Source organism: Fukomys damarensis, unplaced genomic scaffold (assembly GCF_012274545.1).
Source record: "Fukomys damarensis isolate Sample0158 unplaced genomic scaffold, DMR_v1.0_HiC HiC_scaffold_2, whole genome shotgun sequence".
Classification (NCBI taxonomy): domain Eukaryota; kingdom Metazoa; phylum Chordata; class Mammalia; order Rodentia; family Bathyergidae; genus Fukomys; species Fukomys damarensis.
The window spans coordinates 13,957,572-13,976,007 of record NW_022900914.1 but is presented as its reverse complement, the minus strand read 5'-3'; the positions used below and the strand labels follow the sequence as shown (position 1 = coordinate 13,976,007).

The following is an 18,436-nucleotide window of genomic DNA, read 5'->3' as shown; positions in this document are numbered from 1 at the left end:
CTGTGATTTCTGTTTCATTAAATGCATATTAAAAGAGTAAGGATACAGTCTTCTGGAATCAGTCCTTACGTTAGTCACCCTGAAACTTTGCCTCCATCGGTTCCCTTGTGACAGATCCTAATGAGGGATCCATTATCATTCTGTAAATGATAATTAAATCTCAAAATGGAAGAAGAAACCCAAGCCCCATCTCACCTCTGCCTCCCAGCCACGCAGTTTCCCTCATAGACACCTGATGTATCAGGAGTGTGCTTCTGTCTTCCTCCAGGGCTCCTTTAAACTTAAAAGATAATAAATTAATTCATTCTTTTGTACACAAATGATGGCATACAATATATATTTTTTACACTTTTGTCTTATTTAAATATTTATCTTTGGACCGGGAATGTGGTTTAAGGATAAAGCATTTGCCTAGGATATGTGAGGCCCATGGTTCTAAAAATAAAAAAGTACCTTGGAGACTTTGCTATATTAATTCATACAGAGTTCCTTTTTTAAATGTCCTGCTGTATGGCATTGTCCCGTCATACCAGTGACTTGGCCAGGGCATAACTGATGGATTTTAGGTTATTACCAGTCCGTTCCTTTCCTTAACAATAATGTTGTGAAAAAGCATGTTCACTTCTATGTCTCTGATGTCCAAGAATAGCTTAAGAGTTCATGAGTAAGAGCAAGAATTTTGAACACAGATCCCTGGGGTTTGAAGCCTGGTTCCACTTAACTGTGTGGTCCTGAGCCTGATTCTGCTTTTCGGCCCTCGTCAGTAAGAACTCGGAGTTGATGCAAAGATCCAACATGTAAACTGCTGAGAGCAGTGCCTGGCGCAGGGTGTGCACTGCAGTGAATGGTACTGCTCTTACTAATGACTGTTATCTCACTACGCTTAGGATACATTCCCAGTTGTTCAGTTACTAAGTCAGAAAGAAAGTACATCTCTAGTGTTGATGTATAGTGCTCAAACCATCTTCATTGCCTTTATCCAAATGTACATTCTTAACAGTGGTGTGAGAATAGACCATCTGTGCCCCTCACACTTGGGCTGAGAGAGGATTCACATTTGGTGGGTGAGGTGCAAGACTGCTGTCATCATGTAATTTTAAGTGGTTTGTTTCCTTCTTTCTTTTTCTTTTTATGCTAGGGATTGAACTCAAGGTAGTGTGGTTTCATGAGTCCCATGGATTTCTTCTGTGAGTTCAATTTTTTGCCCATTTTATTTGAAACCAAGAATGGCAGGGGCTGGGGAGTGAACCTAGGGTTCATGGATGCTAGGGAAGACGTACCACTCACCACATCCCAGTCCCACATTGTTGAACTTTTTAGGAGTTTGTAGCTCGCTTGCTTTCTCTGTTCTCCCTCTCTTCTCCTCTCCTCTCCTCTCCTCTCCTCTCCTCTCCTCTCCTCTCTCTCCCCCTACTCTCTCTTTTTCAGGTATTTCCTAGCTGTTCATGTTTGTGTTTTCCCTCATGAAATGTAAAATGTTTGCTAATATAAAAAGAAAAATCTCGGGCCAGGGATTTAGCTCAGTAGTTCCACCACCTGCCTCACAAGCATAAGGTCCCAAGTTTGATCCCCAGTACCAAAACAAAACAAAAAACAAAAACAAAAAAACAAAAAAACTTCCATAGTATTTTGGGGGATCACAGTATCAAAATGAAAGGTGAACTTGAAGAGGCCTGAAATCTTGATGAAGTTTCTTCCAACCCAAGAACCTGGTGCCTTTCCATTGAGTGTTAGTCTTTTGTATTTCTTGGGAGACTGTTATCATCACATAGTCTGCTACTCTATTGTTAAGTTTAATCCTTGATGTTTTATCTATTGTTACTGGTTTATGGAGTCTTATCATGTCTTTTAATGGATTTCTCTCTCCATTTATGAAAAGTCATTCTGTTAATTTAATCCCAGATACCTTGTTGATCATTCCACAGTCTGTAATAATTTTCAGGTGATTTGTTTGAGTTTCTAGGTATAGGAGCATATCACATTTAGTCATCTTTTAAATATTTACATCTCCATTTTCTTTTATCCATTTGTATAACCTAATACTTCAAAGGCAACATTAGATAAATAGTGCCTTCTGAGACAAGGCTTTAGTATAAATACTTACATTATTTCCTTTTTAAGAATCATGCTGGGCTGGGTCTGGTGGCATTTGCCTGAAATCCTAGCACTTGGGAGGCTGAGGCAGGAGAATTGCTGTGAGCTCAAGGCCAGCCTGGACTACATATGGAAACCTTCTCTCAAAAAACAAACAAGAACAACAATAAAAATCCATGCTGGTTTGAAAATTGGAGCAGATTAGCATATTTTAATCATATCTAGAAGTTTTCACCTGTTTTGAATTTTAGAAATACTTAAATCAAAATGTATCTTGAATTTTTTCAAATTTTTATTTAGCATGTATGAAAATGATCATAGAATGGTTTATATGCTAGCATAATAATATTCATGAACATTAACACTGATATACTCTTGAACTACCTGAACTTTCATATTTTTATTATATTTACAATATTTCAAGTTTGCTGTGATATTCATAAATGAGATTATTCCAGTTCTCTTATTTGAGAAAATTCTTATTAGGTTTTAGGATCAATATTGTACACGCTTCATTTAAAAATTGTGTTTTCTTTGTGCTATAGAATAATTATGCTGCTGTTATCTACTCTTTGAAAGTCTGATAAAATTTTTCTGTTATACTCATCTGAGCCTGGTGACAATTTTGAACAGCACCTCTTCAGCAACACTTTATGTTCTTATTTATTTATTTTTTGTTTCATTTTTGCAGTGCTAAGAATTGAATCCAAGGCCTCTTACACACATGAGGCAGGCAGTCTTCTAAAGAGAGCTACACCCCTAGCCATCTATATACATACATAACTTTTTTTTCTAATCCTGGAGAAGGAACCCAGGACTTTCACACCGAGCTATATCTTCAGCCCTTTTCTTTTATTTTGAGATAAGGTGTGGTTAAATTCCTAAACTGCCCAGTCTAAACACAAGCTTTCGATCCTCCTGCCTCAGCCTCCCATAGTGCTGGAATTATGGGTGTATGCTGATGTAAGTTTCTTTTACTTTTTAGCTTTTTTATTAATCCTGAGGGTCAAACCTGGGGCCTCATGCATACTGGAAAAAAGTGCTGTGCCTCTGAGCTGTACCCGTCCTTGCCCTGTGTCAGTGATGGCGAACCTTTTGGAGTTTTCATTGATGACACACAGCACGCTGTGGCACGTGTGCCATAGCTTCGCCACCCACTACTCTCTACTCTTAAATCAGTTTTTGTATATTGTACTTCTCCAGAAAATGGTCCACTTTAACTTGCCTGCCTGCCTTCTTCCCTTCCTCCCTTCCTTTTCCCTGCCTTTTCTAGATTTCAGCAAAGTAGCCAAAGTAGTACTAGGGTATTAAGATTATGATTTTTCTGGCCAGGCACAGGGAAAACAAAACTGTTTGCTCTGAGTCATGCTCATGCTGTGGCTTACAGCTACTTTACGCAGTCTTTGCGTGATCATTTGCTGTGCGGTATTCAGCTTCAATTTCCTGGTTCCAGACTTGTTTGAAAGGTTTAGAGGAGGTAGGTTTGGGGTGTTTTTATTGAATTTCTGAATTTGGGGTACTTCAATTTTCTGGTTTTGCAATCAATTCTAATGTTACAGCATAATGAAATAATTTTGTCAGTATTATCTCCAGTTCTGTAAATTTAGTGGTGTTTTCATGTGAAATGTTCCACTGAAGATGATGGAAGAGGAGATTTGTCCCTCAGCTGACAGCATTCAATGTGTGTTTATCAATTGTGTGGTTTGCACCATAGAGTCTGCCACCAGGTGAACGGGCACCAAATCCCAGATGCTACTGTGATCTTATGCAAACTACTTAACTTCTCTGTGCCTCAATTTCTCATCTGGAAAACAGCTGTACCAGTAGCATCTACCTCTACAGCTGTTGAGAGGGGTAAGTGGGATAATAAGTGCAAAACACTCAGAATAGTATGTGGAGCGAAACTCTCTGTGTGTGTTAGCTGTTACAATTATGTGGATCTGCCTTATTTCGTTTTTCTATGAAGCCACATAGGCAAGTTTAAGTTAAAATGTTTAAAGTTGCTACATAAAGTAAAAAAGAAAAACTTGATTTCACTTATTATATCCAATATGCTATCATTGCAGCCTGTAATGGTTACAAAACCTATTGACGTGTTTTCCTTCTTTGTACTGAGCTGCAGAAGTCTGGCCTATTTTGTACGCAGAGCTCATGTCAGTGTGGACCCCCCACACCTCCCTAGCCATGCCTCTCAGACCCTCTGTAGTCGGTGGCTGCCATATTGGACTAGGCAGGCCTGGTGCCACATCTGCTGTTACATTGTAAGCTGAGTGTGATGAAAGTAGATGTCTTATATCGCTAGTGTATTTTTGTGTATTTATCCTCCTATACTTTTGTTCTCTAAATGATGATGCTGTTTCACTTGATGCAACATATTCATGACTGTTTTATTTGTGAACTGTGTTAGCATTAAAATGGGTTTGTCTTTGTCTCTTTTTGGGCTTTTTGTTTTTAGTTTTATCTTTAGTGTTGTGTCATATTGCCCTAATAATGACTGTTTCTTTTGTGTCTGCATTTTCCTGCTATATCTTTGGTAGGTCTTTTATTATAGCCCAGAACTGGATTGTAGGCTTATCACTCTGAGAACCTTTTAGAAGATCAGTTCAGCCCATTTATATGGTAGATACTTTATTTTTATAACTTTTTTTTTGGAGACAGGGTCTTACCACATATGCCAGGCTGGCCTTGAACTTGCAGTGATTCTTCTGCTGGGCTTACATGTGCCATGATGCCCAGCTTATTTTTATACCTTTTTTTTGTACTGGGGATTGAACTTGGGTCCTTGCACTTTTGAGACAGGTGGCAGCACCACTGAGCTAAATCCCTGTTTTTATAACTTTTGAAAGTCTTTCATGTAGGATCTCTTTGCTCTCCTCTTTGCATTTATTTTGATAATTGAGAAGATTCAGGGTTTTGTCCTAATATTTACATTTACAACCTGGTAGAACTGCCTTCTCCTTATTGTTTGTTTGAAAGAATTACTGAGAAAAAGTGATCCAAAACCTGGAAATTAGGTCAATTATGGCTGCATATCCTTTGAGTGTCCCGGAGCCCTGTGCTGCCCATTGCTGCTCAGGGATGTTTGGAACTGTCTGCGGACTTGGGGTATTACTTGAGGAAGAGGGGGTGCTGCTGTCACCTGGTAGGCAGGAGCCAGAGGTACTGTTGAATACCCACAATGCTCAGTTTACCTCCCCTCCCAGCTAAGGACTAACTGACTCGAAATGTCGGTAGTACAAAGGTTGAGAGAGAGAATCTTCTCCAGAGAAATGTATTTTTGCTTAAGTCACTATAGATTTGGGCCCAGGTGCTAAGTTGAAGAAAACTGATAACATATAAATGATTTTATGCATCAGAGATGCATACTATTTCTGTGTAATGTAGAAAATAACTCCAAAGGTTGTGGTTTAATTGTTATGGATATTGTATTAGTTGTCTCTTGTGTAGCAAAATACCCTAAAACAACAATAAGCATTTATTATTATCATGGTTTCCTTAGATCAGGAATTCATTAAGTAGATTTAATTCTTTTTGTTTGGTTGGCTGGTTGTTTTTTTCATTGTTTGTTTTGTTTTGTTTTGTTTTGTTGAAGCAGGTGTACAGTTCAGCCTTGAACTCGCTGTGTAGTTCAGGCTGGCCTCAAACTCATGGCAGTCCTGTCTCAGCCTTCTGCATGCTGGGATCACAGGCGTGTACCACCATGCCTGGCTAGGTAGGTTTAAATCTTGGAGAAATCATTTTCGTATCAGTTGTGTAGTTTTGTTTGTTCTCTGTTGAGAAATTTTCTAACGTTAGCTGTCTTTTTTCGTTCTTGTACTATTTCCTGGGTTTTTGTTTTAAATCCGTACTAACTTTGAGCTTTTATCCAAAAATAGTGGGAAGTTCATGTTGGGAAGGAGCCAGGATAGTTTCCAGGCCAGGTGAAAATTTCCTTAGGATCCTAAATTTGAGTTAAATTCAGGTAGCCTTTTAACATCTTGGTGGCCACTTGCACTGTAGGATTTATTTGTTTATTGGACTTAAAGACTGTAGGCACTCTGCTCTCATAGAGACAGGTTGTTTCTTACAAATATTGCTTGGCTGATGTGACTTTTGTTTTCTGCTTCTCAGAACCAACCAGTGCCAGGAAATTTCAGCCTCCAAGTCTCCTTTTTATTTTTTGAGACGAGGTTTTGCTACATGGCCTAGGCTGGTCTCAAACTTATGATGCTCCTGCCTCAGTCTCCCCAAATACTGGAATTCCAGGTGTGGACCACCATGCCTGGCTCTTCGTTTTTCCTGGACCATTTGGAGATATTAATAATTGTCTAAATACTTCAGCAGGCTTCTCCTAAAAATGTGTTCTTCTCCATAACTATAAAATGGTTACCACACTGAAGGGAATTAGCATTCAGGCAATATCAGAGTATAAAGTCCACATTTAAATTTCCCTAGTTGCCCTTAAAAATGTCTGCTTTAGGTTTTGAAACGGAACCCAACCAAGGTTTGTAACATCACATTTAGTTGCCGCATTTCATTCAATGTCTCTTCATCCAGAAATGTCTCTCCCTTCTCTCTTTTTTCTTGGCATTTTAAAGCTGTTACCGTTGCCTTATGAGTGCTCTGAGTGGTTCTTTCCTGTGCTCTTATGGATGAACTGCTTGTCTCTTGGATTCTGAATGAGCATAGTTTCCAACATGAATAGACTGCCTGGCATGATAAAAGATAAGGCAAAAAAAGAAGCATTTCTGTAGGAGGCACCTGTGCTCTCAAGGCTTTAGCCCGCAAGTTTTAGGTGTAGAGAAGCTATTTTCTGATAAGCCTTTAAAAGCCAAGCTGACTCCTGCATTCATCCACCTACATTCATTCTAAAATGAATTTCAGTTGTCAAACAAATGGTAGACTTTTTATTTTAAAAGTTAATTTTGTTCTCCTTCTGTCTCCCATTGTAAACTAGATTCTCCTATCTAGTCTTCTTTTCTTTTTTTTTCAGATGGGCACTTTGTTGCTTGGGCTGACCTAGGACTCCTCCTGCCTCATCCTCCTGGGTAGCTGGTATTACAGGCACGTGCCAACCTGTCCAGTTTTCTTCACTAGTTTTTTTAAAGCATGTTTATCTTTTAAGCATATCTATAGGTACACCATATGTGGATTTTTTTTTCAAAATTCATAACTCATTTACATTTTACCTATTTGAGGTATTTGTTTTTTGCAATGCTGGGAATGGAACCCAGAGTTTTATGCATGTCCCATTTGGTTTCCAAATCTTGCCTATTTTCAAACAGAACAAGAATAGTCGGTGTTAAAAAAAACTAACAGAACGAATTCTATACACATACAGAATTAACAAAAACTGGAGTAACAAAAACTTTTGAATATTTTCATTCTTACTTCTTTGTTTGAATGTTTGAGAGAAAATTTAGAACCTCCAAATAATGTAGCTATATAATTCATACAAAATCTGGGCATGGTGGCACACTCCTGAAGGCTGAATCAGGAGAACTGCCACAAATTCAAGGCCAGCCTGAACCGCATAGTAAGACCCTGTCTAATCACCCCCCAAAAGGAAATTCTGGAATCGACAATTTTGAAAGAAAACCTTCCTGAATTGCAAAGTAACATTAACCTGTAAGGTGTTGTTTTTGTTTTTGTACTGGGCATTTAACCCAGGGCCTTCACAGTAATCTACATCCCCAACTCCCTTTTTTCCTCTTTCCTTCCTTCCTTTCTTCTTTCTCTCTCTCTTTCTTTTTCTCTTCTCTTCTCCTTTTTTTTTGAGACAGGTTTTAAGTTGCCCAGGTGGTACTTGATATGAAATCTTCCTGCCTCAGCCTCCCAGAGTTGCTGATGTGACAGGCCTGTGCCATCTTCTTAACCTATAAGATGTTTACAAAGGACTTCTAATATATTTTTTGGCTCGATCTTTCTTCTTAAAGTAATGTTGAATGCTTTATTAAGGAATTGTTTCCCCTTTTTGAAATACTGGGGATTAAACCCAGGGCTTTGCAATTTAGGCAAGTGCGTTACTACTGAGCTACTCCCCAGCCCTTATCTTGATCTTTACAGAGACACCGAGGTAGCAGGGGAAGATGATGAAATGAGTTTCTTTCAGATGAAGAAATAAGGCTCGGAGGGATGGGCCTGAGCGCCCAGTGCCTAGTGAGCGCCACAACTATGAGCGCGCAGTCCTGCTCTGTGCAGGCGGTGGTGCGTGCCGGCCTCCCAGCGCTGGAGAGTCCGCAGGAGGGCGGCACATTCAAGCCCGGTCTGGGCAACTTGACAAGGCAGCTCAAGATAAAAAAAAAAACAGAACAAAAAAGGATGGGGATATAGCTCACTGTGAAGGCGAGTTCAAATTCCCAGTAGCGGGGGGTGGGTGTAAAAATTCTGGTCATGAATTTTCAAGCCAAAGGTGCACTTCTGTAAAATGATTTGAGAGAATTTAACTCCTCAGCCATTCTAATCTGGGAGTTCTTGACTTTGGCGGAATCGTTGTGCTTATCTTAGGGATACTTAAACTGCTTACCACCAGGAACAATTCGGTGCACCCTTCTGCAGGAGTTCTCCCCTCAGTTTAGCAGCAGACTCCTTGGACCCCTGGAGATGCTGTTACCGTGGAAAGCTGGGGACAGCTCTGTCCAGGGGGGAGGGTAGCCACCTCTGAGAGCTGCTCTGCTTCAGGCAGATCTACGCACCCCTCATTCCGCTGTGAGGATGGGACAGACGCATCTGATAAATCCTGCCCTCAGGCTCGCTTAGTTTGGGTTTTGGCTCTAAACGCAACAGTGATCGCGAAACCTACAAAATAGGTCTGGAAGAAACATCATGATGGTTTTGCTCCATCATAGATTTGCCTATTGTGTTTATTTTACTGATTATGGGAAGCTGATAGACTGGAGACATCGGAATCACCATCGATTATGAGAAAATGACATAATAGAAATTACTATGCAGTTTCCTTATGGATTTGAGTTCCCCTTCCACAAACTAATCATAGTTTTATGTTTGTGTATACACGCACAATATGCACATATAGTTTATATACATGTGTGTTTCTTTTGTATTTATTTTTTACTCAGAGTACATTTAGTATCTTTGTCATAGGAAGGTTGAAAATATGAAACTCTTCCTATATATGAAAACACAAAAATAACCAATTTAAGTGTGAAGTGAAATAATTCCTTTGACAAGAAAAAGAGCAGTCCCACATTTATTAACAGGTTTCTTTCTGAATTTACTTCTTTAAAGTGTGTTTCTTTTGTATTTATTTTTTACTCAGAGTACATTTAGTATCTTTGTCATAGGAAGGTTGAAAATATGAAACTCTTCCTATATATGAAAACACAAAAATAACCAATTTAAGTGTGAAGTGAAATAATTCCTTTGACAAGAAAAAGAGCAGTCCCACATTTATTAACAGGTTTCTTTCTGAATTTACTTCTTTAAAAAAAAAACCCAGAGGGTGGCATTTTGCCTGGGAGGTGAGCACAGATGGTGGGTTCCAGCTTCCTCAGAGCCGGATTTACATCCCAGGAACTACTCCACCTTGGCATCCCCTGCTCTCCATTCCTGAGGCTGAGACCAGTCCCGCTCATCTTTGTGCCTTTTGCACAGGACCTGTCCAGAGCTCAGCAAGTCTCCACAGTGAAGAAAAGGGAGGGAAGGAGTGACTGTCACAAGAACATTCATTTTACACGGACTATGTACAAAAAAACAGCCTTCTGATACGGGAACCATGTACCTGTGTGTAACAGTTGCTGACAAATCACACGTAGAAATTGTTCTCCTCACCCAGAGGTTCAATTCTATCTCCATTTTCAACAGCTTTTTCTTCTTTCCTTATTTGGTTTTTTGAGACATGGTCTTTCTACTTAGCCCAGGCTTGCCTTGAACTTGTGGTGATCCTCCTGCCTCAGCCTCTCAAGTGCTGGGGATTACAGGTGTGCACTACCAACACCTGGCTTCTCTTTTGGACATCTTGAATCAAGTTCTCTCTAATAATTTAAGAAACCCATCCACATCTAGATATTCTGGGTCCAGGGAAAAGAGTTTAAGTGAAAAAGTCAAGGTGATTATGAGTATTTTCTTTTACTGAATAGTCTAATTATGGATGGCAATTTATTAAGAAGAGTACAAGAGTTATCTTTCAGAAACAAAGCTTTTTTTTTAAAGCGAAATTTAGAATTACTTTGGACTTTTAAAAATTGGCAATAGTTTTTTAAAATTTCACCAAGTGGGTTGTTCAGTGATTTTTCTACTCAGTTTTATTTCCCCAAACAAACATATTTCTCAATTGCGATTCCTATTTCAGGAATCTAAAGAAAGAAGGGTATGCAGTCAGTTGAGACAGGCGTGGTTAATTTCGTCCCATGGCTATTACAAATATTAGGAGCATGTTCACGGCTGTGGTACAGCCCCTGAGTGACGCAGTTGAGAAGACCTTGGAAACAGATACATGTTACTCCCTGTACATCACAGCCACTGTGCGGTAGGAATGACATAAACAGCTTCTCCTCGCAGGTCATCTTCCCCAGAACCACTGCGTTGAGAAACTTCCTTGTCCCTTGAGAAAATGTTAAGCACTGGTCCCATCCCAAAAGTACACAGAATTGAAATATCCTCACAAAAAAGCAAAGGCTGAACGTTGAGAGTAAGTATCAAGTGTGAGCGCAGAAAGTCTTCTTTTCACCCGTATATAATTGGCTCTAGAGAAAAGTAATGAGAAAACTACCAGCTACATAACACAGTCTATGTGGCACCTAACCAGGGGCAGGGAGGAGGACATAAATAGTTCACTATTACGGTAAATCCTCTGTCCCAGTGACCAACCATGGCGATCCCACAATGTCCAAAGGCAGTAAACATCCGGGTGTCTTTCCAGATAACTTCCTGAGATGGGAGTGTTCTTCAGAGTTTCTCACCTTGTTCCTTCTCAAGGCCAACACGATTGCCTCAGTTTCCCCAGCCCGAAGTCAGCCATCCTGCAACACAAATCAGAGCCTGTTACATGATTGGGTCTTAATTTGACAAAACAGAAGTGTTCCTAGAGAGACGTTTTCCAAATGGATTTGATTTCAGCGGAGTTGAACTTAAATAATCAATAGGTAGCCTCAGCATTTAGAGGACACTCAAAGGTCATGTCATCCGCCCAGCCCATGGAATCCTGAAGATTTCCAGAGTATCACAAGCATGTGTTCTTAGCGTTTCCTCAAATGCTGCTTGATAAATGTTCCTCTCTTGGAAACTCACAATATAAATGTGAATATAAAGGCATTAAGAAAATTTGTAAGGAATCAAATTAGATATGGATGCATATTCATACGTGTAGTCTATACGAGCTGTATATGGGTATGTTTTGTGTATATGTATATATTCTTACACATTCAATTCTGTTTAGTCCAGGATTTCCTAATCCTAAAATAAATATTTGTTGGCTAAATGGAATTCATCAGAGGATAACAGAAAACTAAAGAAAAACTATAAGGGAAATATGCTACTGCCAAAAAAGTGATCTTTACCTGGCCTGTGATCCAGAAACTTAGTGGTCACCAGTGAGACAGTGTCCACCACCGCTGAAAATACTGACACCCTGATATTTTAATGTGAGTGAAAATCCTAGAACTTCGTTGAAGGAAATGCACAGATTACGCACCGTTTTTGCTGCTATGGTTCAAATATGTTTCCCCAAAAGTTCGTGTGTTGAAAAGCTGATTCCCTAGTTCTTATGTTAATGTTATTTGGAGGTGGGGCCTCTAGGAGGAGATCAGGGTTAGACAAGGCCATGAGGGTGGAGCCCTCACGATGCCATTATTGGCTTTGTAAAAAAATCTCTCCCCATCCCAAAGTGGGGGTTTGAAATCAGGGCCTTTGCACTGAGCTGTATTCCAAGCCTTTCTTTTATTTTTTTTATGGTGAGATGGTCTTGCTAAGTCACTGAATTTCCCAGGCTAGGTTCGAACTTATGATTCTCCTGCCTCAGCTTTCCCTAGTCCTAAGATCATAGGCTCATGCCACCATGTGCATAACTGGCTCTCTAAGAAGGAAGGCCTGAGCTAGCCTGCTTACACTGGGCTGCGATGTGATGCCTTGGGCCATGTTAAGGTGCAGCAAGACAACCTCACCAAATGCCAGCACCTTCACAGTCCCCAGGGCTGTGACCTAAATTAACTCCAAAAGTTAATCCAGTCTATAGCATTCAATTATAGCCACAGAAAATGTGTTGATGCCTGTTTTAACATTTTTAATTATGCTATTGATAAATATGTCACTAGATAGTTAATGCATGGATCATTTCTCATTCTATTTATTAGCCTTAGCTGGCAGAAGATTTTTTGAATTTGAAAACTCCTTCCTCTACATATTCAACTGTTGGGTAATTTTATCACATTTTTTTTCCTTTTTCTCAGAATAAGCTCAAATATCTTCTTGTTACTGATTTGGACGGCAAAGAGACTGTGCCATAAATATACATTTTATATAGTAGTATACCATCTTTTCTAAGTGAAACAAATGATATCAGTGGTCAGTTAACCAACCCCATGGTTTATCTGATCAGAAAATTGAAATGCTGACTGAGCACATTTGACTAGTAAAGGCTTGATTTCCAAAAGACAAAGTTAAAATTTTTTAAACCCTCAGATCTTTTCTTCCTATTTCCTAATAGCAATTAATGATCAGGAAATCTTACCTAGGTGACTGCCCTGCACTTAACTGGCTGTGAATTTCTCCTAACTCGAGAGCCCCATTTAAGTCACTTGAACTGCGGTGGTCAGTAGAGGTGAGCTTATGACAATTTCACAGGCAGGGCCCCTGGAATCCAGAGGTGCCCACGAGGTGTGTACCACCCTGAGTGACCTAGGTGGCATCCAATGACAACACCCCAACGGGCTCTTTTTCTGAGACTTCCAGGGCAGCCTCTACAAGCTGAGCGGGGACACAAGGTGACCGGCATGATTTCTGGTATCCTCCTGAAAATCTTGCACAATGGATCTTTGTCTTTTCTTCTTTTCTTTTTAATTCACAGCTATCTCCCTGCCCTCACTTGAGAATCTGTTAAATGCTATGGACACTTCTGCCCAGCAGATGTCATGTATAATTTCTATAAAATTTTTTTAAAACCCCACTTTCATGAATCTTTCTGAAGCTACTTTTCAGAGCAGTTAGGACCCCTTGCCCTAGGGTATCTTCCGCTGGCACCAAATCATGAACTGTTTCCTAATCACCTAGATATTCTCAGTTTGAGCTATGTTAGCAGATGTGGAAGGATAGGACTAATGATACATTTGCTGGGATAATTAGCAGGGGAAATGTTAAAAGTAAAGTTAGTGCTGGAAATCTATATGGAAAAAATGGAAATTAGCTGCCTAAGGCCAGGGCAAAGTGGAGGAGGACAGTGACTGCTAGTGGCTACTGGGCTTCTTTTTGGAGCAATGAGAGTGTTCTAAAGCTGGATTGTAGCGATAGTAGCATAACTCTGCAAATACACTAAAGCCATTGAGTCCTATGCTTTAAGTGGGTGAACTTCATGGCACGGTAATTATATGTCAATAAAGTGATTTTTTTTTTTGGTTCTGAGATTGAACTCGGATCCTTGCGCTTGCAAGGCAGGTGGTGGAACCACTGAGCTAAATCCCCAGCCCCTAATAAAGTGATTTTTATTACTTATTTATGTATGTGTTTATTTTGGGTGCTGAGGATTGAACCCAGGGCTTTCTGTGAGCTGAGCCCATGCTCTACCACCGAGCTACATCTTTAGTTCCAGTAAAGAGGTTTTTAAGAGTCAGAGTTATGGGACTCACGGCACAACTCTGGTAAAGTGCTTGCTTAGCACGCATGAAGCCCTATGGTAGATCCCTAGCACTGCAAGCAAACAATCAACAGTGCCATGGTTTGAATCAGTGTCTCAAAGGCCCAGATCTTTAGCATGGCACTGGTGAAGTTGGTAGAAACACCGAAGAGGCCAGGGGCCTAGGGAGCGGTTTTGGATCATTGGGGACGCATCCTTGAAGAGAACTGTGGGGTGGGCATCTGTCTGTCTGACTGTCTCTCTGTCTCTCTGTCTCTCTCTCTCTCTCTGATCAGGTTTTCATCATAGTAACAGAAAATTAGCACAGTGTTATAAGAAAGGAGGAAACGGTAAGGCAGGAACTTAAAAATAAATATTTCCTGAGGAGATACAGTAGTGCGTTGCCTTCTTATTGTTATGAGGAAGGAACTGGAAGATTCTGGTTAAAGGTGTTGGGGTTTTGCTCATCACGAGAAGCTAGGGAGACTGCGTCTTCGTTCTCCAGATGAGGGGAATATGGTGGACCACCCACTAGAAGACAGAGCACTGGCTTGGTCCCGTGGAGTCTGCCTAACCCAGATGGCTGTGAGCCTGACGGGACAGGGAGGCAACGGCTGCCCTCGCGACACGGCTCAGGAGGAGGACACCAGTTCCCCCGGAGCCTTTCTCTTTGTACACTACGGACTGCCGACTAATAAAATTTATCTAACCCCATCTCGAATCGATTTCTATTTTCAGCACGTTCTAACAAGTTCCACGTGCATCCCAGTTTTCTTTGGGTGACAGGAATGTAATTCTTGTTTGGAGATCGAGCCTGTTGTACAGAACTGGAAGTTTCCATGCCCACTTCCCACCCTTTTCCCCATAATGCTGTCAGAAGCCTCTTTTTTGAGTAAGGACAAGAGTTTCCATTTCTTATTCTCTGCCTCCAAGTCTTTTGCTTCCACTGTCTCCACTGAGTTTGAGGCTTGGCTCTGTCTTGGAGACCCACGGACACACTGGATGCATGGAATGGCCGTGGGTCTCTAGGGCAGCACTTCCATACACAGACATGATAACCTTTGCTGAATTGTACAGCTCAGTCCAGTTCAATTTTATGCATAATGAAATGGAGGTTCCCCAAAGAAAAAAGCCACCTTTTCAAGGCCAACAGCAACGTTAAAAGTGCTACATCTTGATTCCCAACCATTACTGCTTTCACAACTATCAGAACGCCTTCAAGACCATCCCCCACAAAGGCTCATCTCAACCCCTTCAGGCTTCTTTTCTGACTTTATCTGTGATTTCACCCAGCACTGACCTCGCCATCCTGTCTGGTCTCATCCAGGCCTTCGTCCTGGTCAGGTTCGAACTCAGTGCCTCGGTCTATAACATCCACACCCTCTTGCACCCTGGGCTTCTCATTTTCCCATTTGGCAAAGCCTTTGTCCTTTGCTGCTTTGCTGTGGAACTTGGATTTCATTTTGGGGAAGGTGTGGGACCCTGAGTCCCCCCAGCCAGCCTCGGACCAGACGGGTTCAGTCTGGGTGGCCTGGCTGGTAGTGGCCCGCTGTAGCCTCACAGATATCTTGCGAGAAGAGCCTGTAACCAGCGTGATGGCTCTGCTGTCCAGATCCCGGTGTCTGGCAGTGACCCCAGGAAACTCGAACACCTCATCTTGCACTGGAAGGGGAAGGAGAATGATGGTGACGTGTCATTCGTCTGCTCGATAGCAAACCATCGAAGTTAGCATAGGAGTCTGACAGGCGGAGCCCAAGCAGAGAAGAAACTACAGGTGACTATGCGTAGCTACAGAGGACTTGCATATCACTGAGACTGGGAAGCAGAGACAAGTAGAGGAGCCAGCGGCATAGCGGCTGCTGCTCATCCCAGGCAGGCTTTGGAGCTTAACAGACTCTGGCAAGGCTGAGATCCAAATGCCAGTGTGGAGTGGCGAGCGGAGAGACAGGCACAGCAAACAAAGCAGAGATCGTTACCTGGGGGCAGCGAGGGGCTTCCGGGAAGGGACCCTTGACTGCTGCCCAAGGAGGGTGCCCTGGAAAATCTCCTGCAGGCCAGAACCAGGAGATCTTTGCACTGTTTGTGGCAATTGGCTCCGCAGTCTGAAAAATCCCAATGTGTACAGATGCTGAGTGTGAGGTACTCATGTCTGGTACTGACTGAGCACCAGGGGTGGAGAGTTTGCTGGCCACCCCACCCCACCCCAGGCTCTGGGCTGGATTTCTGGAGTCCGGCAAAGCCCCTAGACGATGGACAGGACCTGGTAAAGAGCCAGGGGCCTCTCTGGCTCTCTGGGCTCCCAAAGTTCTACAATTGTTCAGCCTGTTGCTCTGCACAAGTCACTAAGGGCCTATAGAACAGTCAGCTTGGAGTGTCTGCCTTTGCCTAAAGCTGAGTGCACATCCGGTGCGGCTGTTCTTTCCCAGGCCCAGACAGAATGCCCACAAAGGGAGTCCTGGCAGAATGAGGTGAGGAGCCTCTGTCTCTGGTCTCAGAGACGGAGACAGCGGCCGCCTTGGCCACGGATGGTGGGTTGCTCCTCCATTCAGTACCTGTCCAATTCTTATTTTTCTTCACGTCCCCAAACCTTTCCCGGGGCAAATGATTATATCTTCTGCTTCCTTTTTTTCCTTTCAATGAATTCATTCTTACAGTTCTCTCATTTAATCAAAATGTATAAATTATGACTAAATATTTTATGCAAATAGTTTACATTGTGAACAGCATTCATCTGTGATTAAGATGTTTCATTTATTGCATTTTTCTTTCTGTGTCTGTGTGTGTGTTACTGGAATACTGGAGACTGAATTCAGGCCTTTGCACTGAGCTACATCCCCAGTCCTTCTTTTGTTTTTTTAATTTTTATTTTAGGAAAAGTCTCACTGAGTCACTAAGTTGCCCAGGCTGGGCTTGAACATGTGATCCTCCTGCCTCAGCCTCACCAGTATGCTCAGAGTACAGTGTGCACCACAACATCTGGCTTACTTTTATGATATTTTTCAAGAGCATTATCGCATCCTTCAAAGAACCTGAGTAAACAGTCCGTACAAAATATTCAGCAACTTATTAAACACTAGTATATACAGTGACACCTCAGTTGTGGAACAGTTCCAAGCTCGAACTCTCCACTATTCAAACAGCGAAGTTAGAGAAAAATCTGCTTGGTGTTCATACTTTGGCTCAATTGTCAAACCAAAACTCTCACCTGAAGAAACCTGTCCTGGCTGAGAGTGAGTCACGTGTCTCCTCTCTCTGTGGACACGAAGGGGTGACTGTTGCTCTCACCCAGACTACACACAGCCAGTGAGTGTGAGTGCATTACAACAACGTTCGTCACGGTGCTCTCTTGAGCATTTTGTGTAAAATACCATAGGAAAGTTAGTGATAGCAGCGGGAAAGCTGAGAGAAGAACTGTGAGAACCCACAGCACAGTGAAAGGAAGGAATCACATGAGGGCCAAAATATGCAACATACTGTGAAATGCGGAGAACACGTTCCAAAGGGAAGGGAAACTAGGGAGGGAGGGGAGGGGAAGAAAGGAAGGGAAAGAAGACAATCGAAGGGAAAATGGAAACAAAGCTTTTGCAAACAAGGAGAGGAAGAGGGATAGAAGGGGGCAGGGATGGGAGGAAAAAGATACATCATGGACAGGTGCAGATTCCCTATCATGAGTGTTATCATTACGTAGACCTAAAATGTACCAGTAAAAGTCATCTTAACAAACACAAAATAAAAACAAAAAAATTAAGAATTGGTTGTGAAATTTGTTGAAGTCCTTGAAAAAATGAATTTATAAGTGTAATTTTGGGGCCTCAGAACCAATTACTTGATTTTCCATTACTTCTTAGGGGAAAAATATGTTCAGTTCTCACACTTCTCAGTGTTTGACAACTGAGGTATCACCATACCATATATATACAGATATAGATATAGATATCGCTAAATATATGCATATATTCCTAAATGCGCAGGATGCATGCATGTTGCATTTGTCAAATATAAGCTCAGTCTTTTATAAATTTCAATTAATAAGAGAAATATATGAATGAATTCATTGAAAAAGAAAACTAAATTCTAAAGATTCTTTTTTTCCATCATCATCTATGTGGCTTTGTAGAAAAAGGAACAACAGTGTGTTAGAGCAGGGACAAGTGCCTCTGAATTACACAAATGGGTGTGCGTGGGTATTTCTGCCTTTGAAGGAAGAAGGTTTTGTGTACAGTATTTCAGATCAGCTGTCACACTGCAGAAGCCCAAGTCCCACGTTTACTGCACGGGGACAGTTTGCAAGGGGTCTTGGAGAGGAAGGCTAGATGCTTGCAGTGTTGACAAGGGCAGCATGCTGTCCGCACAGAACAAGCTAAAAATTAAAATTCTGCCTCTCCCCACCCCAGGGTCTCCTTCTGGACATGCTTCCTCTTTAGACATCATTGGCCCAGGAGACTCAAGTTCTCATGAAGCCAACAGCTTCTTGGTTTTACCACACAATTTGATTCCTACCCAAAATGCCAAATTAAAAAAAAAAGAAATTTTAACAAAATAACTTTTTTTTTTTTTTTTTTTTTTTTACTTTCTCTT

The 18,436-nt window shown here is 41.4% G+C and overlaps 1 protein-coding gene across 10 annotated transcripts in view; it reads right to left on the bottom strand.

Annotated features, from left to right (window-relative positions):
• Window positions 1–237: 237 nt before the first annotated feature.
• The window catches only part of Rasgrp3 (RAS guanyl releasing protein 3), a 116,708-nt gene continuing 98,509 nt past the window's right edge, over window positions 238–18,436 (bottom strand). For 8 of the 10 annotated variants that reach the window (XM_010645140.3, XM_033763515.1, XM_010645162.3 and 5 more), the window contains 3 exons: window positions 15,835–15,960; window positions 15,159–15,520; window positions 9,961–11,054 (listed from right to left, as the gene is read on the bottom strand). In XM_010645140.3, the coding sequence (XP_010643442.1) occupies window positions 11,046–11,054; window positions 15,159–15,520; window positions 15,835–15,960 (497 nt within the window). In that variant the 3' untranslated portion in view covers window positions 9,961–11,045. Of the gene's footprint in view, window positions 281–9,960; window positions 11,055–15,158; window positions 15,521–15,834; window positions 15,961–18,436 lie in introns of those variants that run through there. The other 2 variants (XR_784455.2, XM_033763517.1) reach the window with 2 other exon arrangements.